Source organism: Aedes albopictus, chromosome 3 (genome assembly GCF_035046485.1).
Source record: "Aedes albopictus strain Foshan chromosome 3, AalbF5, whole genome shotgun sequence".
Taxonomy (NCBI): Eukaryota; Metazoa; Arthropoda; class Insecta; order Diptera; family Culicidae; genus Aedes; species Aedes albopictus.
The window spans coordinates 165,888,263-165,915,602 of record NC_085138.1 but is presented as its reverse complement, the minus strand read 5'-3'; the positions used below and the strand labels follow the sequence as shown (position 1 = coordinate 165,915,602).

The 27,340-nt window shown below is 39.9% G+C and overlaps 2 protein-coding genes across 4 annotated transcripts in view; both read left to right on the top strand.

Moving 5' to 3' along the window:
• Positions 1-27,340, top strand: part of LOC134291783 (uncharacterized) — a 320,651-nt gene that overhangs the window by 148,307 nt on the left and 145,004 nt on the right. The gene's annotated exons all lie outside the window — the stretch shown is intronic.
• LOC109402845 (mediator of RNA polymerase II transcription subunit 31) lies at positions 6,778-24,142 on the top strand. Of its 3 annotated transcripts, XM_062859566.1 has the most exons (5): positions 6,778-6,867; positions 6,935-6,984; positions 7,736-7,906; positions 8,203-8,292; positions 23,488-24,142. In XM_062859566.1, exons 3-5 carry the CDS (start codon positions 7,876-7,878, stop codon positions 24,021-24,023), a joined length of 657 nt encoding a protein of 218 aa, XP_062715550.1. In that variant the 5' UTR covers positions 6,778-6,867; positions 6,935-6,984; positions 7,736-7,875; the 3' UTR covers positions 24,024-24,142. The 3 variants fall into 3 exon arrangements, with proteins under 3 accessions (XP_062715550.1, XP_062715552.1, XP_062715551.1); XM_062859568.1 differs by lacking the exon at positions 7,736-7,906 and having other exon boundaries at positions 6,792-6,867; XM_062859567.1 differs by lacking the exon at positions 6,778-6,867 and having other exon boundaries at positions 6,959-6,984; positions 7,578-7,906.

The following is a 27,340-nucleotide window of genomic DNA, read 5'->3' as shown; positions in this document are numbered from 1 at the left end:
CTCCGGGGATTCATTCAGGAATTCCTCCGGGGATTCATTCAGGAATTCCTCCGGGGATTCATTCAGGAATTCCTCCGGGGATTCATTCAGGAATTCCTCCGGGGATTCATTCAGGAATTCCTCCGGGGATTCATTCAGGAATTCCTCCGGGGATTCATTCAGGAATTCCTCCGGGGATTCATTCAGGAATTTCTCCGGGGATTCATTCAGGAATTTCTCCGGGGATTCATTCCGGAATTCCTCCGGGGATTCATTCAGGAATTCCTCCGGGGATTAATTCAGGAATTCCTCCGGGGATTCATTCAGGAATCCCTCCGGGGAATTATCCAGGGATTCCTCCGGGGAATTTTCCAGGAATTCCTCCGGGGAATTTTCCAAGAATTCTTCCGGAGGATCCTCAAGAAATTCATCCGGGGAACCCGACAGCATTTTCTCCTTGGATTCCTCAATAAACTCCTCAAAGAGTCAAAGAGTTCCTCCAGGAATTTCTTCGGGAATTTCTTCAGGCATCCCTCCGGAGATTAATATAGAAATCGATCCGGGTATTTCTCTTGGGATTTCTCCAGGAATTCTTCCAGAGATTCCTGGAGCAATTGATCCTGTGATTCATTAAGGAACTTCTCCGGGAATTTCTTCAGAAATTCCTTTTGTAATATTTCTAGAGTTCTTTTACGATCCCTTCTTTAATTTCTTCTGGTATTCCTGCAAGAGTTCGTTCAGGAATTCCTCCGGAAATTTCTCCAGCAATTCTTCCGGTTATTACTACGGGGATTATTGCAGGAAATCCGCCAGGATTGCTCAAGAATTTATCCGGGGATTAATCCGGAAGTTCCTCCGGAAATTTCTGGAGAAATTCCTAATGAAATTCCTGGAGAAATTATTGGAAAAATTCCCGGAGGAATTCTCGGCGGAATTCCTGGAGGAATTCTTGGAGGAATCCTGGAGGAATCCCCGGAAGAATTCCTGGAGAAATTCCCGGAGGAATTCCTGGAAGAATTCCCGGAGGAATTGGGTTGTTTAGTGAATAAAATATTGCTATTTTCTATAGCCTAATCGAAAGAGCTCATTTTTCTGAGTATGACGTGATTTTATTGAAATCCAATACCTTTGTTTTGATGATTAAATTAACAAAACAGTTTTAATTTTCGTGGATAGAATGACAGTTTAATCGATAAAGTGACAGTTCAACCCGAACAAAAAAATTTCCCCATACAAACTTTAAATTGACTTTAAAAATAGTTCCCAAACTCCAAAAATTATGAAATTTCGGATTTCGACTAATTTTTGGGCGGAGAATCCGATTATGAAATAATCCTGATACCCCTAAAGAACCCAATTCCCGGAGGAGTAAAAAATCATGCTAGAATTTCAGAGGGAATCCCAGAAGAAATTCTTCCATAACATGTTTCCAAAATATTTTGTTTATACCGCAACAATATTTGGCAACGGCCGGTACGCAATCCGGTAACTAAATATAGTAGCGACCGGTGTGGAAATGAGTAACTAAACTAAAATGACAACTCTGTGCGCAATCATTTTACTCGCCCGGATAGTAGCCCCCGGTAAACTTGCTCTTAGTAGTGTTGCGTGTACGCAGGGGGATGGCGAAGGGTCAGAATCATCTACCCAGCATTCAATTCAACATGGCGTCCAATGTTTTTGTTTTGATTGCTTAATTCATGGAAAAAATACGCTGGAAACATCGACACTGCTTCGATGCTCACACTTAAACTCCAAATTTGATCTCGGTAAAAACGAATAACGAACTCAATCGGTAAAGAGTATTTTAACTGAAATGTCGTTAAAATTTGACAGTTCACCAAAAATAACTTGTCAAAAATAACGAAATTCAGTAATTTACGTTCATTACTGAATCTCGGCAAACTTTTTTGCCACAGCAATCGGCAATCTACCGTCTACCCCCGTTGGTTTGACCTCATCTAATCTGAACACTTTTTAATTTGACCCCCTCTAATCTGCACATCGTTCAAACTAAAAATGGTTCAAACGTCATTCTGCTCATGGAACGGAGTGAAACGGAACGCAAAATCAAAACAAAACAGCAAAAAGGGTTACCATCAGTGTGTTTTTCGATGCCTACAGGGTTACTAGAAGTTCAAATTAAAAAATTAACCCCGTTGGTTTGCATGAGGTGTCGTTCAAACCAACGGGGGTAGACGGTAATCATATTGCTGAATTTCGGTAAAGCGCATCTGTCAAAAATAAAAACGAAGCACGTTGCCGGGTGCCATCTTCAAAAAAGAATTTACTGAAGCGAATCACTTCTTCGATTCATCGACCACTTCAGCGATTTTCTCGTAAGTAAAGCAATTAAATTCATTAACTTCAATAATAAATGGATGCCTTTCCTAATTTTCCTTTTTAATTTGTTATTTTGGAGATGAAGCGCTGCAGGAGGAGTGCCGGAACCTCGCATGAAAGTGCCTGTTTGTTTGCTGCCGGACCTAACCAGAAGAAGCAAAATGGTTCGTAGGTATCAAATAAACCGCACGTAAATCCACTGAAGAAAAGGCTCCCGCAAGCAGCTGGCCACAAAGGCCGCCCACGAAAGTGCTCCCTCGACCGGCGGAGTGGAAAAGCTGCATCGTTGCCGGCCGGGAACGGTAGTTCTGCGAGAAACCCGTCGCTAACAAAAGTCCACCGAGTTGCTGTTCCCTCCGCAAGTTGCCGTTCCAGCGGTGGTTCCAGCGCTTGGAACGTGAAATTGTGTAGGTTTTACATGACAGATATGCGTTTCCAAAAAGTCTGCCGTTACTGTCATGCAGAATCGGATGCAGGTCGGATTGTTCGGGGACAGCATCTGTGTGCGATTTACGGCGAGCGCGTCACCATCATGTCGACGGACATCCAGCTGGCCCGGCGTATCCGTGGGGGAGGAGTAGGAAAAAGTGACTCCGGGGGCAGGCGGAGAAGTGTTATTATGTTTGACCATTGATGTACAGTTAAAGAAACGATAGAAAAAATCCAAAATGTCCTACTCAGGACCAGCATGAATAAAATTGTTAACCTAATCATCATTTTCGTTTTATTTATTTATCGTTTATCGTTTATCAATAAGCATGACAGAAAATAAACGTTTACTGAATTTCGGTAAACAATTATACTGAAGTTCTCGGCAATGCATTACCGAACCACTCGCCAAAGTTTGACAGTTGAACTTTGTCAAGTTTGTAGACTAATCGGCAATTTGAACTTTTACCGAGATTTTTACCGAACTCTCAGCTGTTGGATTCTCGGCGATTTATTTTACCGGCCTCGGCAAATTAAATTAAGTGTGTACATATAATATCGTGCAAATTGATAAAGAAACAGAAACAATCCTCAAAAACAACGATTTCGTTTGAAATGTGTAATTTCTGAAATAAGCACTAGCAACACACGAGCTACACACCCGGAAATCAGGAGCAAGTTAGGGTAAACCGACCAGAAAGTGGGTACCAAAACGCGCCGTACCAAAAATGATGTTGGGTGGAGCGGCGATGTACCGAGTTTGACAGCCGTGTCACTCCACTGCGTGTACGTACACGCAGCATTACACGAACACCACTTGAGTTACTGGTTGAAAATAGTAAACAATGATCAGCTGTTCCCAGCAAAATCAAATGGGCATATTTTCAACCAGTAGATTTGCATTAGTGTTCGTGACACCGCGCTGCGAAACCACTATAGGGTTTACTCATATATTTACAGCCTGTATTCACTGGTTGGATCCTGGGGCTGCGAATAGGAACGGTTTTATTTTTCAAGCTATAGCCAACGCACACCAACACACTTTTGACGCTCGGTTTGAAAATACGCACGAGTGTTTAATTATCATGCCGTCGCCACCGTCAACGCAATTTGTCAAACACGCCGTCGCAACGCTGTTTGAAAAAGGTAAACATGATTAATCCCCCCATAGGCTAATCCAGATGACCCCCAATTGTAGAGGTGCTTGGTGAGATAAGTAGAAAATCGTTTGTTTACATAAAAAGGTCAATCTATTGTCGTCAAATTTTACTCATTTTTTGCTCTAGAAGTTGGATTCACCTATAGGCAACTCCAACGGAAGCTAACGTTCCCTCCGCATCTGGTGGCAGGAATGAGAAACCTATGAAAAACGTGACTCCTCCAAAATTTCACATGGCGCAGCATAGACAAAGTGCACTTTTTCACTTTTTCATATTGAATTCCGCATCGTAGAGAAACGAGCACTTTTTGGAAAGAAAATTTACTTCTCTTTCAGATGCGATTAGATCCGGTAGGTACTTACGAACAATTTATATGATAAATTTGAGGAGCTCTTGCTATGCCTCCGGCGGGCGATCTTCCGGATTCTTTGTTAGTTGGCCAATCCGGTATCTGTCGGCGTGGGCATCAAGAATGATGATTATGGAAGCCCGAGGGGCGAATCACTAACGCATTTTCGATTCAGCCTTGCGTATTGACATACGCATTGGCGCATTTTGTTACGCATTGGCGTATTAAGGTACGCATTTCTAAAATTGAACAACACCTGTCAAAATTTTACAGCATGCAGTTTTCAACGCATTGATGAAATTGGGTTTTTAAATTATGAAAAATGTATTGATTTTTTGATTTCATACGATAGAGCACCTTTTTCTGAGCCACTATGATTTTTTTTCAGATTTTTAAAGCCTTTTTTGGTACCTAAAATCAATTTCAAAGAGATTTTCTGAAATCACCTTTTGACAGCTGGACAACTGTTTGACAGCTCCGCCCAGTACAAACTGCGACGAGGGGTGATTCGACAAATCGCTCCCATACAAACTTCAAATTGATTTTTAAATAGGTTCCCGGGCTCCAAAACTCATGAAAATTTGGATTTCGACTCAGTTTTACATGCAGATTCAGACCGCAGACAGACGTTCTAGCTCGAACAAATTTATTCAAATTTTCTATGTAAATTTTCACTAGCGACACCTAGACAACCGATTGCCACAGTGCAGTCGCGTGCAGTTGACAGTTTGAGAAACCACGTGCTTCCAGCCGCTTACTTACCACCCAATTCACCACCCACCGAAAAATAAAATCAAAACAAACACTGTCAAAATCATTCCTACATTTGTGTCACATTCACAAAGATTTCCCAATGCGAGTGAAGTTCATACAAATGCAGTTTTATTCAAGCAAATCTATGTAAAATGAAGGTAATAATGTGTAAAATATTTTACAAGAGTTTTGCGCTAATTTGTGCAAAAGATTTTAGACATTAAATAAAAGTAATTTACTCTGCACAAATTATGTGGAAACATTATTAGCGTGCAACACGTACGGTCTTTTCCCGCCATCCGGCTGGAAGACGACCGTGGTGACAGTTGTTGGTCGCAACGCACATGTGAAGCAGCGATTGGAGCGATTGAATACGAACGTTGCTAACGCCATCTGTTCGCTGATTGCCACTTGGCAATTTGTGGCGGCCATGTTTTTTACACAAGCTGCTGAGTCAAACTTGAACGTCTGTCTGCGTTCAGACTATCGCATTATCTCAACACCGTTAAAGAAGCCAATTGTTCGTATTTTTATACGCATTGACAAAAAAACTTGCATTTTTCTACGCACTGATAGAAAACACGCATTTTTCTACGCATTGATAGAAAACACGCATTTTTATGCACATTGATGGAATGCACGCATTTTTATACGCATTGATAAATTACACGCATTTTCCTACGCATTGACGTATTTTTCAACAAGTTGTGTATTAAAACTCCAAAAATTTGCCATGCGTTCCTGTGCATTTTTCAACGCATTGGATATTTTGGCGCATTTTTCAACGCATTACATTTTCAAACGCATTTTTCAACGCATTGGAGCATTTTGTAACGCATTTTCATCAAAACGCATTTTCGATTCAGTTGTTTTGGAAGTGATCCGCCCCTCGTGGAAGCCATTGCAAATGGAAAATAGCAATTTCTAGAGCAAAAAATGAGTAAAATTTGACGACATAAAATTGACCTTTTGATGTAAACAAACGATTTTCTCCTTATCTCACCAAGCGCCTCTACAATTGGGGGTGACCAAAATTAGCCTATTACTCCAAAATGTTTCTCTTGTTCAAAGTTCATCCATTTTTAATTTGCGGTGGACGTTTTAATGTATCGTTTCAAAATAAATTAAAATGCACTAATAACAGTTTTTATAATTTGCCTTGCTTTCGACGTCACCCAAAGCACTTTTCCATGTCTTCTTGTTAGACTTGTTTAGAAAACAATATTGTTGCAATACATATTTTTGATAGCACAACAAAAGAAAATGCTGCTCGGTGTGAATTTTGGCTACAGAATTTATCTCGGATAGCAATACTTTTCTCGTTTTCGGTAACGTAATCAAACGGGCTACAACTCAAGGAGAATACATTTTACTAAGGTGGCACAGATAAACATTGCAAACCACTGGTTGTCTCTTCCATTCTTCTGGTGTTCTTATGGAACTGAAATAGTGACGTCACTATTTTAGTTGCATAAGAACACCAGAAGAGTGGAAGAGACAACCAGTGGTTTGCAATGTTTATCTGCGCCACCTTAGTAAAATGTATTCTCCTTGTTACAACTGACAGCTGCATTTGAGCTACACTTGACGTTGCTTTTTTTCCTCTTCGCGAGTCTCGCCTCAGGGGAAAATAACACGAAGTCCCGTATGTCCTTAATGGGACTTTAAGGCATGCGATGTTTATTGAGTGCGGCGCACGTTTCTGAAGGGATCATCATTGAATTCGATGTTATTGTGACAGTTCAAACCAAAACAAACGCCTGCCCCTTGTCGGACTAATTCGGAAGTTGTCGGACTTGAAAGGAGAAAAAGCTAGACGCGTCAAATTCTTCGACCGTATAAGCAGGTCTTTTAGTGAGTGGAACTTTTCTGATGATTTTTGTTGAAAATTTATACTAAAAACCGATTTTTATACTGCCAGGTGGACCAGGAACCGGAATACCCTAGAATCTGCGATGAGCACTTATGGTTGTGAGTAGTACAAACCTGTTCTGAGGATTAGAAGACCTCTCGTTACTCGATGGCTACCTTTGTTGTTTATATGGTGCTGTTCTCTATATGTTACTAGAAGCAAAATTATTGTGTTAAGTGGGCTACTGGCAAATATTCCAAATTTTATGTTAAGGTTTTGGATTCGTTTTTATTAATTTCTGTTGCACCTTTAAATGGGCCCGATAATTGCTACTAGTTCGGCTATTGGTACTTGCAGCAACATTTGCTACGACTGAAAAGCATTTCCATCCAGGTCCAGAGCTAAAGTCCAAATTTAAACTTTAGTTATAGTTTCAATGTTAAGTGTAAATAATTGGTAATTCATTCGGTGGAACTCTTTAAGTGTTAATTCCCGTTGTAAACCTATTCTAGTTGCTTTCTTTGATGTTTTCATTGTAAATAATCACTGTTCGTTACATTACACGGAACAATTGTTAACTTTTCTAATTCGCTCTAAGCTTCTAGTTTTCTATTGGTTTCAACCTCTTTATATAAATCAATGGAAAATGTGAAGCTCAAGAGTAAAAACCGCCAACGAATCGTGTTACACGTCCACTCGTTTTCGTTTTTAGATGCGCTTAAGAGTAAGATCAGGAAAACAGTTGATTTATGCTAGCGGAACCTCAACATGATCACCTTTCCTGTAGGGAGTTTCTTCCTGTTCCATATTTAGAATTTTTCTGTTTTGTTACCTCTTTCCCTACACCCCTGGATATTGGGACCACAACAGATCTATCGGAAGCAGGTAGCCATTAGCAATCCTCTTATACCTAGTAATCTGTACAGCGGCAAGGACACTAAGAGCCAACGCCAAGCGCGACCTCTCGTATCCTTTGTGGTTTGGGACACCCTTCAGGATCTCACGGAATCATGGCAAATAAGATGGTCGGGAAGGGTAAATGTAAGTACTGAACCCTTTTTACTCCCTTTTCTCTGTTCACTGTTTCCTCTGCTATCCGTATAACCATTGTTAGTTGTTCTATATGTTTCAATTTCCCTCTAGACTTAGTAAGGTAGTACAAATAGTTATGTTTATTGGCATGATGAAAATTGTTCAAACTTCATTGTTCGGAATTTCAAAATACAAAACATTTTCTTTATATAAACACATGGTGGAAGAATTGGTGGAACATCTGAAATAAGGATTTTTTTGATGATACACTTAGCAACTAACGCTGTCCCTGCTGCTCGTTTCAGTGCCCGTTGAATCAGAAGATGCGCAAAAACTGCGCTTCCAAGCGGAACTTGAGTTCGTACAATGCCTGGCGAATCCCAACTATCTGCACTGTAAGTATATCTTCAACCTTTTTTTTATATCCTGGTGATTTACAAATCTAATTTCTTGGGATAGGGGTAGGCGGGGCATAATGAGCAGCTTAAGCGTTTTACCACCAAATCCAGGAAATTAAGTGAAACCAATGTGTAATTTTAACGTTCAATCCTCATTTGAACCTTAACTGAGTAGTGTGCGGTAGTTCGGCAGCAGCAAAGCTTCGCGCGCTCGCTTTGCTAGATTTTTGCGATTTGTTTTTTTTTTCTCTTCTCTCTGCGGGGCTCCGACGACGGGACGAGTGTGCGCGCGCCGTGGTTGAGTCGGTTCCGAATTTTTCGCTTCCCTTCGGCGCTAGTTTCCAATACACTTTTAGTTGATAATAAATATTTTCTTTCATTTTTTGCATTTACACAAAAGAGTGAAAAATGTTAGTTCGGGTTCGCCGGTCGAGAAAAAATCCGGGCGCCGACAAGTGAGTCGCGTTCAGTGTATTTCTGTGTGGAATAGACTAAAGGTTTCTGCTCCCTAGTGGAGTGGAGACGCGCGATAGAATTTTCTTTTTGGCTAGTTCTTGCGTCGAAAAGTGGTCGGTTGTTAACGGCGGTTTGTGTATATTGATCCATTGTCAAATCATATCACCAACCATAGGTGACTCCCGGACTGACAATGTACCTTACCCTACTAACAAAAAATTCCTTCCTGAGACAAACGTGGAGATGCAGCGATTCGCGGTCTTTTTAACAACGTTTGTCTTACTAACATTCCCTTCCATCCCCGATGACCGTAAGGACGTGGCCGGCGCCGTTATTGACCTTATTAAAGTTGAGAGCTCTCGACCTGTGCACATTGAGAATAGTAAGCTAGTCCCAAGCCCTATTCATTGGTTCCTTGTGCAATTTCGATTGCTCTGGTCAATCACGGAGTAGCAACTACGAATTGTGCGGTCATCTATGCTCATGCTCATGCTCATGCTCAATCCTCATTTGAACCTTAACTTACAAAAGCTAATCGTTGAAATTCCGAATAAAGTTATAAATGTTGTAGACTTTTATGTTTTTAAAAACGTATAAAATCACGAGTTGGGTTTTGGGGGTGGGGCAAAATGAGCACCCTAGGTGGGGCAGGATGATCAATATCAGTTTGTACACAATCAAATGCTAATTGACTATTCTTGTCAATGATAAACCATACCGGCAACAATCAATGAGAACTTGAAGGGATCACGGGGTTTAATTTGTAGGAAACTGTGGGGGTCTTCTATTGAGGAATTTTTAAACGGTGATAATATACAGATACTGAAATTTTCAAGCTAATAAATTGAAAGTTACAGACAAAACCTTACTGTATGCATCAAAACAGAGAAAACCAAAATCAAAATTTGTTTGTTGACGATGTTTACCATTTTCATTATTTTTTCACTAGTTGCTCATTCTGCCCCACCCTACTACCAACTCTTTGAAGCATATTTTTACAACAAAATAATTATACAAATAGTTGAAAAGTGTTACAAATACATTTCATTGGCCTAGGGAATATCAAGAAAATCGATAGATGCCCACTAAGTTGTGATTTCGATACCCAAAACCTTATTTTAGGTCACCTGATTCTTATAATATTTTCCCAGTACATGACCACTTTACGCATTTTGATTAATTTTTCAAGGTAAACGGATTTTTTGACTAATGTTTTGTCATCAGCTCATTGGATTTTAGATAATAAGGCTACAATCAAGCAATTCCTTTTGTTAATTTGATGATTTACAGTGAAAATACAAGGTGCTCATTATGCCCCACCTGCTCATTATGCCCCGCCTACCCCTACTTGGTGCTCCAAGAAGCTTTCATAAGTATACTTCGCGATAAAACAGAAGCAAATAAAAGTTAAATACGTACAGAGACCCGTACGTAAAATCCTGTATCAATCCCTATAGAAGTCTGTGGAGTTATTGCTGATGTAGATTCTGAGGAATTATTAGAAAAAAAAATCCTGGACTAAGTCATGGTACAAATCCTTCAGCAATTCCTAATGATGTTTGAAGTATTTTCTTGAAAATCTTTTGGATGAGTTCCTTATCTTCGAATTAATCCCCATAGAAATTCTTGGGGGAATCTGTGGGTACGCGAGGTTTTCTTGGAAGAAAGTCTACACAAACTTATACAGTTTCTGAGAAATTCCGATGGCATACGCTGGAAGAGCTCCTGAAGCAGTTCTTCAAGATATGCGAAAGTAATTCCTGGGAAAATTTTCAGAATAATGTCACAGGACACTTTCAGCGAAGAACGGATGACCCATCTGTACTGGTAACGCTTAAGCCGTATTTCAGCTTTGAATACTCTTATTCAAAGCAGCTTCCAACAAGTAAACGCAGGCGATTTCAAGTGTTACTCCTATATATCTGTAACCTTTTTTCTCCACTGTCTTCACTTCTATATCTTCGCCATACTTTCTGTTTCCTCTGTGCATGCTTAAGGGAATTTTTTAAGCTGATCCTAGACAAGCCCCTGAATAAACTCCCTGGTAATTGATAGAATTTTTATTGTAACTGTTGCTTAGGAGAACCTATGTACGAATTCATTTAAGATTATCTGAAGTAATTCCCTGGAATACTTCCTGGAAAAATAACGGAAGTAATTCAAGAAGTTTCTTGAAGCCATCCGCATAGAAAGTCCTGAAAAATTCGGTGTTGGAAACGTGACATATTCTTAGAAGAATTGCTGGAAATAAGGTCTGGGAGAAGTCGCTGGAGCAAATTCTGGAAGAATCCCAGAAATAATTTCTTGAAAACCCCTGTGGCAATCTCTAGAAGAAAAGAACACTTCAGCAATGGTGCAGTTGACAAATCCGTTCAGGTAAAGTTCCATCGAAATGTAGAAGCTCACAACAGCGTCTGTTTCCAATATTAGGAATGGCTGAACAACATTCGAGTATGTGTGAAAGATTTTAAGCACGATGGTGCATGGTGGGGGCTGGCTCACCAACACTTCCGGTCCGCTTTAGTGCTTTATGCATCATTGTGGCCAGGTGTTGTTCTAGTTTTTCCAACTGTATTGTAAAGCATGAGCGGTGATCCTTGGCATTCTTGTGTAAATTGGGGTACTCGGAATGTTGATCGATCACCGATTATTGCTGGCAGATGCAGTGGAAAGTTTGTCTTAATACGTATCAATCGTCTCTGACAAACGAGAAAAACTGACCTCACTGATTACCTGTCTCTGAGCCAAATTTGGTATAGAGTCTTCAGTTTCCGATTAATCACTTCATGTTTGATGGAGGTTTCTAATCCAATGGGTTACATAGCCGCTATCCGAATGAAGAGAGTAATGTTCCGCGTAATAGGGTATCGGGATGCTTCGTTGGCATAGTCCCCTCGTTCGGCCTATCTTAACGTTAACCAAAAACTCAAACAAACGCGCCGAACTGGATATCGGAAAAGCTTTGCGCCAAGCACCTGTAACATTTCGTTTCAATTTTAGCACTTTGGAGTATTAAAATTGTATCAAAATGTCACTTTGTTTAGCTTTTGTAGACGCCATGATTCTTCGGCTTAGTGGGTAGTCTATACACATGATCATAAATGGTATGATTCTGGAATATTTCGAATTGCCTTTTCAATAACTGAACATTTGATGCGACGGTCAAAGATGCTATTTTGAGTTTGCATGTTTGTTTTTAACGAATAATAACTATTTTACAAATTACATGTGGGCCGAATATTGAGGACATTTTTTTCACTGTGTACCCAAATCTTGGCCCATCAATAAAGTGACGTCAAAAACACCGATACCGTCTACCCCCGTTGGTTTGAACGACACCTCATGCAAACCAACGGGGTTAATTTTTTAATTTGAACTTCTAGTAACCCTGTAGGCATCGAAAAACACACTGATGGTAACCCTTTTTGCTGTTTTGTTTTGATTTTGCGTTCCGTTTCACTCCGTTCCATGAGCAGAATGACGTTTGAACCATTTTTAGTTTGAACGATGTGCAGATTAGAGGGGGTCAAATAAAAAAGTGTTCAGATTAGATGAGGTCAAACCAACGGGGGTAGACGGTAAAGTGACGCCAACAACATTGCTTGCGTAAGAACCAGAAAGAACGAACAGAAAGATAAATTTTGTGTGCGGTGACTATAAAAATATAACACAATAATCGGGATGCATTGTTTTCGTTACTAAAAAAGAAAGAATTTTAGTTTAAGTGATTTATTTATAGTTTTTTGAAAATTTGGCTCCGAAAATGTAATTTGAAAGTATGATTGGTGAACAAACAGAGATAATACCTCAGCAGAAATAATGAAAAAATGAGATAATAAGTGATTCTAGTGCATGGAAAGCAATAGGCCAACGTTGTATCCACTAATAGGCCAATTTATGTACCATAGACCAACGTTGCATACCATCACATCGAATCTTTTCAACTTAGTTAAGTAAATTCTTGAATATTTACGTAAGTTTACTTCCAATTGGTGAAACATGCATTGCCTAGAGTGCGTAATAGGGTCAACATATTATTTCTAGTGCTATTAATTCATGAGTTATGGTCAAAATTGTCAAGGCGGTTTGCAAATTAGGCCAAGGAATGATCCATATACCCTATATCACAAATCGAAAGAGGTACGGTACATTACGTGGAGCGGATATACTGAATTGGGTACCAGACCAAGTCCCTGCTGGGTGGCGCCAAATAGGTGAGCCATAGACAATAGAATCGTCAATGTCGTAGGGCATAGTATGTGACTATTGTCGAAACAACACTATTTTTGATCATTGTCCAACCAAAATCATAACCGGCGTCCACTTACACTAAGCGCATAACTATGTTAGGGTCAAGATTAGGATGAAATCATTGGTAAAATATAATAACACTTTTTAGTTTGTGTAGTTAGTTGAACTAGTGTTAACTTTTTATTGGGACATTTTCTGTAGGTTTATTCTGGATTACAATGCATTAGCTGCCCCTTAACTGAATTATTTTATAACAGTAAACAACATTATTCCTTCTTGATAAAAGATGTATGGACATAGAATTGCCAAACTATACATCTGCTCAGACATTTGGGGTAGAGAGTTAAACACTTACGGAAAATAGTTTTTCAATGTCAGACAAACATCACATGAACACAGCTACCAATGTACCAAACCTTCTCTACTGTCTTCTCATTTTGCCGCTTCCTATCCTCAATTGAACTTATCTGACACTAGTTAGGACTGTCTGTGGAAGATCCGGATTTCTAATTCTGTGTAGGACTTGTTCAAACGGGATGCCTGATATGTACTGCGGACAAATGGGCTGAAAGTACTGAGCAATCACAATTACTGTCGTACTAATCATATTAATGCATGCTTTTCTACTTACATCCCGAACGTCGCCAACCGGCAAAGAGGACATGACGAAAAAACGCGAGATGGTCACCGATGCAACGATGTGGAAACAAAATAGATGAGAAATTATCGACCAAATCCAAATCTATGAACATATCGCTAATGTTCTTTATCATTCTTTCTTTTTCTCGTTTCAGCAACAAAATCGAAATCTCTCTACTATCTCTTCATTTTCTACCTCTTCCCATCCTATTCCCACATCTTCCTATATCCTCTACCCCATTTATTTAATGTATCTGACGCTTGTTGGGACTGGTAACGCCAGCGCCTGCCTGTGGAAGATCCCGGTGTGCTAATTCGGTGTAGGACATGTTAACGGGGGAGGCTTAGTAGGTCCACATCTGCCTACAAGCAGATGGGCTGACAGTTGTCGGCCTGGGTGTGGACTGAGCAATTACAATTACAATTACAAGATTTTAAGCACAATGGTGCATCATGTTCCTGCGAATAGTTAGGAGGTTGGTGTCCGGCCCAGCGAGCCAGCCTTAAAGAACAATGGGGCACGTTAGATGTAGTACTAGATTTGTAGTAATGAGCTGGATTTTAGTATTTTGAGAAGGTCAATTCTCCGTTTCTGCAATAAAATGGTGTAAAAAGCGTGGGTATTATGATTTCTTGCCTAATTTGATGCTGTTTGAGCAAAACTTTGTATAACTATGTTGTTTATACTGGAAAAACTTGTAATAGGAGGCAATCAGTGAAGTACTAGATTGAAAGTAGTGAGCTGGATTTTTGTATGGTGAGATGTTCAATTCTCTATTTTTGCAATGAATTGGTGCAAACAGTGTGGGTATATGATTTCTTGGCTAATTTGATGCTGTTTGAGCAAAAGTTTGGGTAACTTTGTTGTTGTATTATTTATTTCATGCAACTTCAACAACACAGTTACCCAAACTTTCGCTCAAACAGCATCAAATTAGTCAAGAAATCATAATACCCACGCTGTTTGAACCATTTCATTGCAGAAATGGGGAATTGAACATCTCACCATACAAAAATCCAGCTCACTACTTTCAATCTAGTACTTCACTGATTGCCTCCTATTAGAAGGCACGAAATGTTGCTAATTGGCAAATTGAGAGATGAAATTTGTGAAAAAAATCGCGTTCTGGTGGGATTCGAACCCACGACTCCGTATTCGCTAGACCGGCGCTTTAACCAACTAAGCCACAGAACAGGTAATGGTTCTGCGGAATAGAAAGCCAAACTGACTCCGAAGCCGCACCGTGAACACTCCTATTTCACAAACTCATCTCTCCTTTCGGCTTAGATGCCAATCCACAACACACTCCTATTTGTGCCCACTAACTACAAGTGCGAGCAAATTATTTATATGAAGCCGAGACTTACTCTCGCACTCCGCATACCTAGCCAGCAGGCAGTTTGTTTTGCTGGTGTCTAATTAGTCTAATTAGTCTAATTAGTGCCGAGCTCTCGACGCATACTACTTAGACACCAGCAAAACAAACTGCCTGGTGGCTAGGTATGCGGAGTGCGAGAGTAAGTCTCGGCTTCATATAAATAATTCGCTCGCACTTGTAGTTAGCAGGAAATGAAATAATCAGCAAATTGAGACGAAAAACGGCGTTTTTCGAGCAACCGATTTTTTCTGTTTTTACTTTTCCTGTGAGAAATGTTTATCGGTCGTTGCTGTTTGTCCCCGATCAAAGATAGCCGAAAACTGGAAATCGCTTTTTTCATTTTCGCTATCCAACTTTATCGCCTGCAAAGTTATCGCGATAATTATCAGAAAGCAAATAGCAAAAATTTGCCGCTAACGGGATTCGAACCTAGACCCTCCACAAAAATGTATATTGGCGCGCACCATAACCACACGACCACACAAGCTGCTCAAGAGGGGACAGAAATTTTATACATAAAAGCTACAGTCGGTGATGACGGCATTACAGAGAGGCGAACAAAGAGCAGAAAGCAAACCAGTCAACTTTTCATTGCGGATGATAATCGATTTTCGGCGCTGCGGAACGAGCGAAAACACATTCTCGGGAGAAGCCTGGGTCTGAATTTATCGCACGTCTTTTTTCGCCGATAATGCGTGTGAGAGAGTTTTCTACAATCGCGATCGTGATCGATAATTTCATTCCCTGGTAGTTAGTGGGCACAAATAGGAGCGTGTTGTGGATTGGCATCTAAGCCGAAAGGAGAGATGAGTTTGTGAAATAGGAGTGTTCACGGTGCGGCTTCGGAGTCAGTTTGGCTTTCTATTCCGCAGAACCATTACCTGTTCTGTGGCTTAGTTGGTTAAAGCGCCGGTCTAGCAAATACGGAGTCGTGGGTTCGAATCCCACCAGAACGCGATTTTTTTCACAAATTTCATCTCTCAATTTGTCAATTAGCAACAGTTCGTGCCTTCTAATTACAAGTTTTTCCAGTATGTTTCAGACATACCAGCTAATCTGGTAAAATGCCAGTAAAATGGGCAATATGTATCATTGTATGTTGTTTATGTTGCAAGAAATGGAGAGAACAACAACACTGCACAGTGGGATCATTCTGAAAAAAGACGATCAAAACCTCTAAGAGCCGTTAGATGACATTTTAGCATATAGGTGTCTTTGGAAGATATGTTCAGAAAAATCTTCTCTATTTTTTGCCTATTCACTGTATGGTAAAATTATAGGGTAAACCCGAGCATAAAACCATTTTTTCAAAATATTTTTTTAGAGGGTAGATGTCTTCAGCAAAGTTGTAGAACAAGTAATTTCAAGTAACTTTGCTGTAGACACCATATAGCTTGGACTTCATTTTTTGGGAGAAAATATGAAAGTTTAAAAAACAACCTCAAAATCAGTTTTTTCAACTTTTCCATGATTATATCGTAAAATTTCAACGTGGTATGTTCTACAAGTTTGTAGGTACTACTGGAATACACTATCTTGCCGAAGACACCAACTCTGTAAAATTTAAAACTGCTCCAGTAAACCAATTTTTTTTTTGAAAATTTTTCACTATTTTCCCTATTGAATATTTTTTGTATAGGCACTTTTTGGCAGCCGTGCTATCAAAACTTCAATGCTTTATCATGTCCAGAATAGACCAAAAGTGACTTAACAATCGGGTCTGATAATGCACTTTGATTTCTGATGCTATTTTAATAGTCATTTTTCAAAGAAAAGATTCACAAATTTCATACAAATCATTTAATACAAACTGAAAACTTTTCGACAATTATATTTGTTAATCAAAATAGTATTCTTGTTGAAATAGTCTACATTTCTAACACTGTGGTTGATTTTACATTGAATACCCGACAAAAAATATCGCTTTTTAAATTTTTAGATGAGTTAAAAACTCACTATTAAATATTTTTTGAGTAGGCACTTTTTGGCAGCCGTGCTGACAAAATTTCTATGGTTCATTATGTCCAGAATAGACCAAAATTGACTTAACAATCGGGTCGATAAGGCACTTTGATATCTGAAGCTATTTTAATAGTAATTTTCAAAGAAAATATTCACAAGTCTCATACAACCTTTCGATATTATTTTTAGCTCATCCAAGTAGTAATTCTGATTTAAAAAAAAACAAGTTAAATAAATGTAGACTATTTCAACTGTTAGTGTCATTTATTTTGAACTACAAATTTTGAAAGAGGGAAAAGCCTCTTTGAGTGATTTCCTCATCTACGAAATCTTTCTCAAAAAGGCACAAAACCTTTTTATCTTTTCAAAAAATCGTTATAATATAACCTTAAAACTAAAGGCTCCTCCAGAAAAGTATCCATAATCGAGCCGTGATTTTGATGCGGATTTGTCAAGGGATGAACCAAGGTAATATGTCTACGACGAAGGAATTTTGAAAATCATGGACAGGAATCGACCTAACGGACGCAGTTCTTGAAAACTGGAAAAAATAAATTTTAAAGAGTATCAAACAGCATCACGGTGTGTCTGGTAGAACAAAATTATTTAGAAAAAATCGGTATCGCTAAAACACCCATCAAACGAAAGCTGAAGGTCCCACCTTTCATTTGAGGCTAAAACAAGAAAGTTCTATCGGCGGTCCTAGAACAATTTTTTTTTTCAAAAATTTATTACTATAAGGACACATTCCACGCACTTCTACACCGCGGTTTTTGAACTTCATTGAACGATATTTCCGGGCTCTTGCTGTCGATTTTGATTCTTTTTGCACCAAAATGAAGATAATTACCTATATTCTTCTAATAGTACCTGAAACTTTGAAAACTGCTTCTAGAAAGTAGCAAATTTCTTGGCGTTCGTTCAAAAATCGTCATTTTTTGCGATGGTGTCCCGTTACGCTGTATTTCTTGTTTTCTTTCGAAGTACAAAGGTCCAATTCCCAATTAGAAAGCATAAACTAAATATTCTATCCAAATCTGATCGTTTGATATGTTGGTTGGTATGTATATGACAACATATCAATTTTTGGAAGCAAAAGTTTGATTCTCGCACAAAACGTAACGCGTGGAATGTGTCTAAGACTTGCATTTTCTTCCTTTCAACCTTGAGTGTAACCTAATGGGCTCGTATGAGGTCGCTCATTGGTAACATATCATATAAATACAGTAAACGGGTAAAACCATATTCAAAATTTTCCATACACTTGTCTAGACAAGTGTAAAAAAATATTTAAGGGAGTTGTAATAGAATTTTCCCAATATTTAGGTATATGTGTTAACCATCTTCTCCTTATTGACATGAAGAAGAAGTTATTTCGACTGTCATTCTCCTCGTTTTTATCGACAGTGCCAAATGTTCGAAAAGTTTTACAGTCGTAGTAGGCCATGACTTGGATGTCAATAAAAATATAATGATCAACAAAGTAGCTCGGATAAAATGACCACGTTCCATTATAGGCCGGTATACGTTCATTTTGTGCCCCTTTCTGGTACTTGTAAAAGCAATTGACATTTTTCGCTAATTTGAAGGATTGCTGTGTAGTATAGTATTAGGTATTGAATCATAAAAAATAAAAGAAATTAAATTTCAACATAGGTTTGCTCCAAACTTTTAGAGAAACAACTATCACATGAAATCATAAAGTCACGATGAAAACCGTACCAAGGTGTGCGTGCTGTGTTCGAAGAAGCTTTTTCTGCAACCATCAATATCATCAAAGGTAGTTGATATTCACAGATTTAGATATTTGTTTTAGATGACTGAACATACAAATAAAAGACAGACAGAATAAAATAGAAAAGTCCCAATTTGTTGTTATTTGTATTTGCAGGTTATTGAATTTATTGATCAACTTTTTCTGAAATATAGTTGGTATTATCCCACGATAATATATCGCAATTACTCATTTAAAGATTATTCGTTCAATGATGAGATCATACCCTTTAGAATTACTCTCTTTAAGTATAAATATAATTTGAGTCTTCTACGCAGAGTTTTGATATTTGCTGTAATTGCGAAATATGTAGTGCTGCAAGAACTACAGTTTCTTCTTTATTTAAGAGCAAACGCGGCAGACTTAGCACTACTACCGATGATGCAAAAAGATAGTGCTCGTTGCAGTTCTGCTAAAGATGCAAAAGGGAGATTTCATGTTTGCATTGAAAATGTAGTCACTGTAATTCATTCTCCTGCAGCAGTACAGTTAATACATTCATGATACGAAAATATCAGTATTGGACGAGAAAACCACTTTAGATTTTGAGAACAAAAAAAATCTCGGATAACAATTAGATATTATGAAAAAGTACATATTTTACCTAAAAACTAAATAAATCAATGCAATTTTTATTTAAGTTTTGCTCCATTATTGTAGGACCGCCTTTCTCAAATTATGTGTCGTGACCCACCTGCCCCATTAGAAATACACGCGTTTTAAAGATTTGATTCCAGAAAATATCGAGTTGCAGCCATCTTAGGCTTCTGGAAAGTGTGTGTCGTCTTGTAATTAATTTTAGTATCTTAGCATCTAACATCGTGGCCTTAAGGATGTTTTTCACTTAAAACAGCTCAGTTAAATAAATTGGCAATGTTTTGTGCCTAGAGATTTGTAGAACTTGTTTATAAAGTAAAAGTATCAATAACATGTTTAGTTTACAGTTTTAGCCAATTCATGGTATTTAGAACACACAGCCATTCCCTCATATCACAGACAAAAAGACGTAACTCTTAGAGAAAACTCATTATTTTTTTTTTTGCTGTCTTTTTCATGAACATGCATCCACCTATTGGTAGAACCGCGCGAGGCACTGTCGGCCATGATGGGATGCGATTTGGCGTTTGCCTAACACGCACACTTTTAAACATGTCTCTCATAAGTTTCGTTTGTATCATTCAGCAACGTGTACACTTGCAAACATCAAAGCGATCGAACATTAGCACCTCTGGTGAAAGAATCGCGGAAAAAAGAAATTTAAATTCATCGTTAAATGCATATGCCAAGCCCTATTGAAGAGTGTTACGTCTGTTTGTCTGTGCTTATATCGTGCATTGCTCAATAGAGAAAATAATAAAATTCTTTAAATAATTAAAAGGTTTTGTCAAATGCATTCTATAAGGATGAACACGGTGATTTAATAATAATTACGAGTATTAGAGCATGATGCGGTACACATGTAAATTGAAATTTGAACTCATCATGTCCACCAGCTTGAAACTATTACAGTTTTTTAAGCATTACTGCCCATAACCACGAAACTGACTACTGTTTACTGTTTTTTATTAACATGGGACTATTATGCTTTTGTGGGAAGTGTAATTACCATCATATAAAAAATCTTCCGTCGGAAAGCCATGTTGGCAATGGACAAACTGTTTTACGTTATTACTTACTACTTCGAGAAAATACAAAAAATATCACACTATTTCAAAAAAAAAATTGTTCTAGACCCGCCGATAGAACTTTCTCATTTAAGTTTCAAATGAAAGGTGGGACCCTTAGCTTTCGTTTGGTGGGTATTTTAGCGATACCGATTTTTTTAAAATAATGTTGTCCACCAGACACACCGTGGCATAACCAATTTCAATAAAATATCTGTGAATAATTTTCATCATGACGTAAGATTTACAACCTAGAATATCTCTAACAGATACTGGCTATTTCAATGTGATGTAACAATGTTTCACTCGTTTTATTTTATTTTTTTATTTTCGACACAAAACTTGTAGAGGCATTCATTATATTTTCGCCTTTCTAGTTTTTTAACCGAAGTTATAATGTTCACACGGGGGTGAATCTTCGTCACGAAAAGCACTGCCCGTTTGATAGCTCAACACTAGCGAACCTGGTGGTGGAAGTCAAGCTTTAGCCTGCAGCGAGCATAGGGAGGCGGCGTAGCACGCTTTGATGATTTTTTATTTTCCCATGGGAATTTCCTCCAATCTAGTTTTCCAAGTGAAAATTTCACGTCTTCCACCTCGAAACTTCACATTTGTTCCAAGATACACATCTGTTCTGTGATGTTAACATAGCAAATGAAAAAAAAGTTGTCATTGTTTTAGTTGATTGATTATGTATGTATTTTAACATAAACAAATTCATTGGGAATTACAATAAAGAATTAGATAAAAAAACACAGTTTTTAATTGGTATTAAAAACTCATCTAAAAAATTAAAAAGCGATATTTTTTGTCGGGTATTCAATGTAAAGTCAACCACAGTGTTAGAAATGTAGACTACGAGACAAGAACACTATTTGGATTAACAAATATTAATGTCGAAAAGTTTTCGTGAGTTTTCAGTTTGTATTAATAGGAGGCAATCAGTGAAGTACTAGATTGAAAGTAGTGAGCTGGATTTTTGTATGGTGAGATGATCAATAGGACAGATCGGTGAAGTACTAGATTTGTAGTAATGAGCTGAATTTTAGTATGGTGAGAAGGTCAATTCTCCGTTTCTGCAGTGAAATGGCGCAAAAAGCGTGGGTATTATGATTCCTTGCCTAATTTAATGCTGTTTGAGCAAAACTTTGGGCAACAGTGTTGTTGTTTTCTCCATTTCTTGCAATATAAACAACATAGTTATTCAAAGTTTTGCTCAATCAGCATCAAATTAGGCAAGAAAACATAATACCCACGCTTTTTGCACCATTTCATTACAGAAATAGAGAACTGACCTTCTCACCATACTAAAATTCAGCTCATTACTACAAATCTAGTACTACACCGAACGTGCCCCATTCTCCATATCTGCAATGAAATGGTGCAAACACCGTAGGTTATATGATTTATTGGCTAATTTGATGCTATTTGAGCAAAAGTTTGAATAACTGTGTTGTTGTATTATTTTATCCTGCAACTTCAACAACACAGTTATCCAAACTTTTGCTCAAACAGCATCAAATTAGTCAATAAATCATATAACCCACGCTGTTTGCACCATTTCATTGCAGAAATGGAGAATTGATCATCTCGCCATACAAAAATCCAGCTCACTACTTTCAATCTAGTACTTCACTGATTGCCTCCTATTGATTTGTATGAAATTTGTGAATATTTTCTTTGAAAAATGACGATTAAAATAGCATCAGAAATCAAAGTGCCTTATCAGACCCGATTGTTAAGTCACTTTTGGTCAATTCTGGACATTATAAAGCATTGAAATTTTGATAGCACGGCTGCCAAAAAGTGCCTATTCAAAAAATATTCAATAGTGAAAATAGTAAAAAAATTCAAAAAAATTGGTTTACTGGAGCAATTTTAAATTTTACAGAGTTGGTGTCTTCAGCAAGATAGTGTATTCCAGTAGTATCTTCAAACTTGTAGAACATATCACGTTGAAATTTTACGATATAATCATGGAAAAGTTCAAAAAACTGATTTTGAGGTTGTTCAGCTCATTACTTCTATTCTAGTACTTCACCGATTGTGTCCTATAGGAAGCAATCAGTGAAGTACTAGATTGAAAGTAGTGAGCTGGATTTTTACATGGTGAGATGATCAGTTCTCCATTTCTGTAATGAAATGATACAAACAGCATGGGTTAGGTATATGATTTCCTGACTAATTTGATGCTATTTGAGCAAAAGTTTGCGTAACTGTGTTGTTGAAGTTGCAAGAAATAAATAATACACGTTTATTATACTGATGTTGAAGAGTCGGCCCTCGATCCTCAACCTGCAAAATTTTTCGTCCATCGGCCACCAACCGATCACGCGCCTCTGCATGTCGCCCATCACTATAAAAGTTGTTCCCAGCTCACGTGTGTTGCCGCAACTCTGGTAGATGGTATTTATGATTACCTCTAAACGTTCGCGCCATAGATCCTGCAGCGCTACGATTCCGAACCTGCGGTCCTTCAGTATATCGACGAGCATGCGAGTGCTCCCGATGAAGTTGAGAGATCTGCAGTTCCACGTACCGAGCTTCCAATCGTGAATCCCTTTTCGTCGCTGTTGTCGTCGCCATTGGTATCGGTTCACATTCTTCTCTTGTTGATTTTTCGGTGCTTGTCTTTTTATGGCTGGCTCGCAGGGTCTGACACCAGCCCACTAACCCTTACCTTCCCGGAAGCTACGGGTTCTGTATTGGCATTTCCTCCAACTACAGTGCTAAATAGCTAGGCTTAAGCGCCAGGCTCAACCAATCATGCTCAAATTTTGCACAGTGGTTTGGGACCTCAAAAGGTATCTAAATAACTTTGATCCGATTGCATCTCATCAATTTGAATTTTCCCATACAACGTTGACCCACCCGAGTATTGTGGTGTACTATTTCGTTGATAATGTCTTTTCTTAAAAATGACGTTGAATTAAGAGAGCTTTTCATGGCGCCCAAATGGCGCCATATTTTTTTAAATGAACAAACGACTAATCTCCGGAAACTGAACATATGTTAACCTTCAAATTAATAAAATATGTGTGTTCTTTCTTTTCAACTCGATTCACAGTTCTCGCGCAACGTGGCTTCTTCAAAGATGGTAACTTCATCAAATACCTGAAGTATCTGTTGCATTGGAAGGATCCGGAGATGGCCAAGTACCTGAAGTATCCGATGTGTCTCTACTTTCTGGATTTGCTCCAGTACGAACACTTCCGGCGGGAGATTGTTAACGCCCAGTGCTGTAAGTTTATCGACGACCAGGCGATCCTCCTGTGGCAGCATTACACCCGAAGGCGCACCCGCCTCACATCGTTGGGAACGACAAGTTTAACCGGGTTGGCGGTCGGAGGTCAACCAGTTGGCGGTGGTGTCCAGGGACCACTACTCTCGAACGAACCGCTTCCCATGGCTAATAACAATAACAATACCAACAGCACCAATGCCAACAACCCTCAGCAGCCTGGTCAGCAGCAGCAGCAAAATGGTGCACCCATGGTACAGCAAAATGGCCTTTCGAACAACACTGGGATGTCCGGTGGAGTGATGGGATCGGGCGGAAGTGGTGGAGGCGGTATTAATCTCAGTGGGCAAAAGGTCTCCTAAGTTTTGAACTTGCTGGAGATAGTGCACATTTCGAACACTAAAGTTTTGAAAGATTTATGTTTTCTTCTGTAAAAAAGACTGTTTTATAACACTTATAATAAAATGCTTAAGTAATCTTACATTGGCATCGTAGGTGTTGGTTTTGAAAGAAAGCCAAAATCAGGCACGACGTTGCTTCGTCTTTTCGGATTGAAAAGTGATTTAAATCTAGTGGACAATGCGCTCATCGAGGAAAATATTGTGTTGAGTGCTACTGTTGTGGTGGGTAATCTCCGGAATGGTTCAATACTGATATTGAAAGCAGCCTTTAGTTTGGTCAGCTTCAATGCTTTAAATCAATTATAAATAAATAATTTAATAGATTTAATAATCAACCGGGAGTAGCAATTTCATTGCATGTTATGCAGGTAAGCTAGCCGAATTTAACGCATTTGTTCGTCAGCGTCCGTGATTATCGATGGTTAGGGCTAGGGGAAGAAGGGAGGAGGGAGTTAGTAAGTGCCATACTTCCTGGGCTGCAAAACGGTGAGTCGAAAAGGAGAGCGTCCAATATAGCTCTAGTCCTCACAAGTTCCTACCTCATGCTTCCACGGGTCAAGCGATGACAAAGACCGCCAGCTAAGAGTTTGTGCTTAGCTGGTAGTGCAGCCTGGGCACTGTTGTCCTTCTGACTTCAGCTAGATTGAGGAGGTACGTACCGAGCGTCTGTTCACCAGGGAGGTGCGGCTCAAACAGCGTCTGTTCTGGCATCCAGCGGCTGAGTATGAAATGCTCCTCCACCGTAGCTATACCTAAGGTGGCAGCCCCACCACGATGCATAGGGGACCTTTTGCCAACAACCTACTGTTTCCGAAACCCAAAAAAATCGTTACTGAAACCAAAAATGAAAGATTACGAACTGATTCAACGGCAACGACTTTAAGCGCGAAACAACGGACAAGAATTGGAACTTGGAATGTATTAACCCTAGCCCAGCAGGGTAAACTGGCACAACTAGCCAATGAGGCATGCCGTATGAAGCTTGAGATCCTAGGACTGAGCGAAGTCCGTTGGCCAAACTTTGGAGAACACAGATTGGCGTCGGGTCAAATTCTGCTATACTCTGGCCTACGAGGTGAACACGCTCCTCGCCACCGTGGAGTTGGTTGCCCGCTCAGCGCTCACGCCTACGCTGCGCTGATGAAGTGGGAACCTATTAATGAGAGGATAATTGTAGCCAGATTCAGAACACGGGTTCGAAACCTTACCATGATCCAATGTTACGCGCCAACCGATGCTACCGAATTGCAAGACAAAGAGAACTTTTATAGTCAACTGAATGCTGTCGTGGACAAGATTCCGAAAGGTGATATCAAGATCCTCATGGTCTACTTCAACGCGAAGGTTGGTTCCGACAACTCGGACTATGAGCTAGTCATGGGACGCCATGGTCTCGGAGAAATTATTGAAAACGGAGAGCTGTTTGCAGAATTTTGTGGCAACAATGATATGGTGATTGGGAGATCGCTCTATCCTCATCGACCAGTGCACAAAGTGACATGGGTTTCCCGTGATGGCGTCATTCATTTCATTTATTTAGTTCACATCAAATTCATGATAATACTGAATCAATTTGCCGCCATAATTTTCGATTTGCAGCTGCAGCTCTCCATCCTCGGTCACGCCCAACACTCGCCAGATCACGCTCCACCTGGTCTGCCCATCGTGCTCTCTGCGCTCCACGCCTTCTTGTACCAACCGGATGATTAGCAAACACCAACTTTGCAGGGTTGTTGTCCGGCATTCTTGCAACATGCCCTGCCCACCGTATCCTTCCAGCTTTGGCCACTTTCTGGATACTGTGTTCGCCGTAAAGTCCAGCGAGCTCGTGGTTCATCCTTCTCCGCCACTCACCGTTCTCCTGCACACCGCCGAAGATCGTCCTTAGCACCCGTCGCTCGAAAACTCCGAGTGCTTGCAGGTCCTCCTCGAGCATCGTCCATGTCTCGTGTCCGTAGAGAACCACCGGTATTATTAACGTCTTGTACATGGTACATTTGGTGCGGGGGTGAATCTATTTTGACCGCAGTTTCTTCTGGAGCCCATAGTAGGCACGACTTCCACTGATGATGCGCCTTCGTATTTCACGGCTCACGTTATTGTCAGCCGTTAACAAGGAACCGAGGTAGACGAATTCTTCTACCATCTCGAAAGTATCCCCGTCTATCGTAACATTGCTGCCAAGGCTTGTCCTGTCTCGCTCAGTCCCACCTACCAGCATGTACTTTGTCTTAGCCGCATTCACCACCAGTCCGACCTTTGCTGCTTCACGTTTCAGGCGGGTGTACTGTTCTGCCACCGTTCCAAATGTTCTGGCAATAATATCCATGTCATCCGCAAAACATACGAATTGGCTGGATTTCGTGAAGATCGTACCCCGGCTGTTGAGCCCGGTACGTCGCATAACACCTTCCAGGGCGATGTTGAAGAGTAGGCAGGAAAGTCCATCACCTTGTCGTAGTCCCCGTCGAGATTCAAATGAACTGGATAGCTCACCCGAAATCCTTACGCTGTTCTGCACACCGTCCATCGTTGCTCTTATCAGTCTAGTCAGCTTCCCGGGAAAGCTGTTCTCGTCCATAATTTTCCATAGCTCTGTGCAGTCGATACTGTCGTATGCCGCTTTGAAGTCGATGAACAGGTGGTGCGTTGGGACCTGGTATTCACGGCATTTCTGGAGGATTTGTCGTACGGTGAAGATTTGGTCCGTTGTCGACCGGCCGTCGATGAAACCGGCTTGGTAACTTCCCACGAACTCATTCGTTTTAGGTGAAAGACGACGGAAGATGATGTGGGATAGCACTTTGTAGGCGGCATTCAAAACGGTGATTGCTCGAAAGTTCTCACACATTAACTTGTCGCCTTTCTTGTGGATGGGACAGATTATCCCTTCTTTCCACTCCTCCGGTAGCTGTTCGGTTTCCCAGATCTTGACTACTAACTGGTGCAGACAGGTGGCCAACTTTTCCGGGCCCATCTTGATGAGTTCTGCTGCGATACCGTCCTTACCAGCCGCTTTGTTGTTTTTGAGCTGGTGGATGGCATCCTTAACTTCCCTCAGCGTGGGGGTTGGTTCGTTCCCGTCCTCTGCTGCACCAACATAGGTAGTCATTTCCTCCGCTGCCTTGGTCCTCCGTGCCTACATTCTCTTCGCCATTCAAGTGCTCGTCGAAGTGCTGCTTCCACCTTTCGATCACCTCACGTTTGCCCGTCAGGAGGCTCCCTTCCTTATCCCTGCATATTTCGGCTTGCGGCACGTAGCCTTTGCGGGATGCGTT

Coding starts and splice junctions, on each gene's coding strand:
- LOC109402845 (XM_062859566.1), top strand. CDS start 7,876: ATGGCAAATAAGATGGTCGGGAAGGGTAAAT. Junction 7,907..8,202: donor GATGGTCGGGAAGGGTAAAT/GTAAGTACTGAA, acceptor TGCTCGTTTCAG/TGCCCGTTGAATCAGAAGAT. Junction 8,293..23,487: donor GAATCCCAACTATCTGCACT/GTAAGTATATCT, acceptor CTCGATTCACAG/TTCTCGCGCAACGTGGCTTC.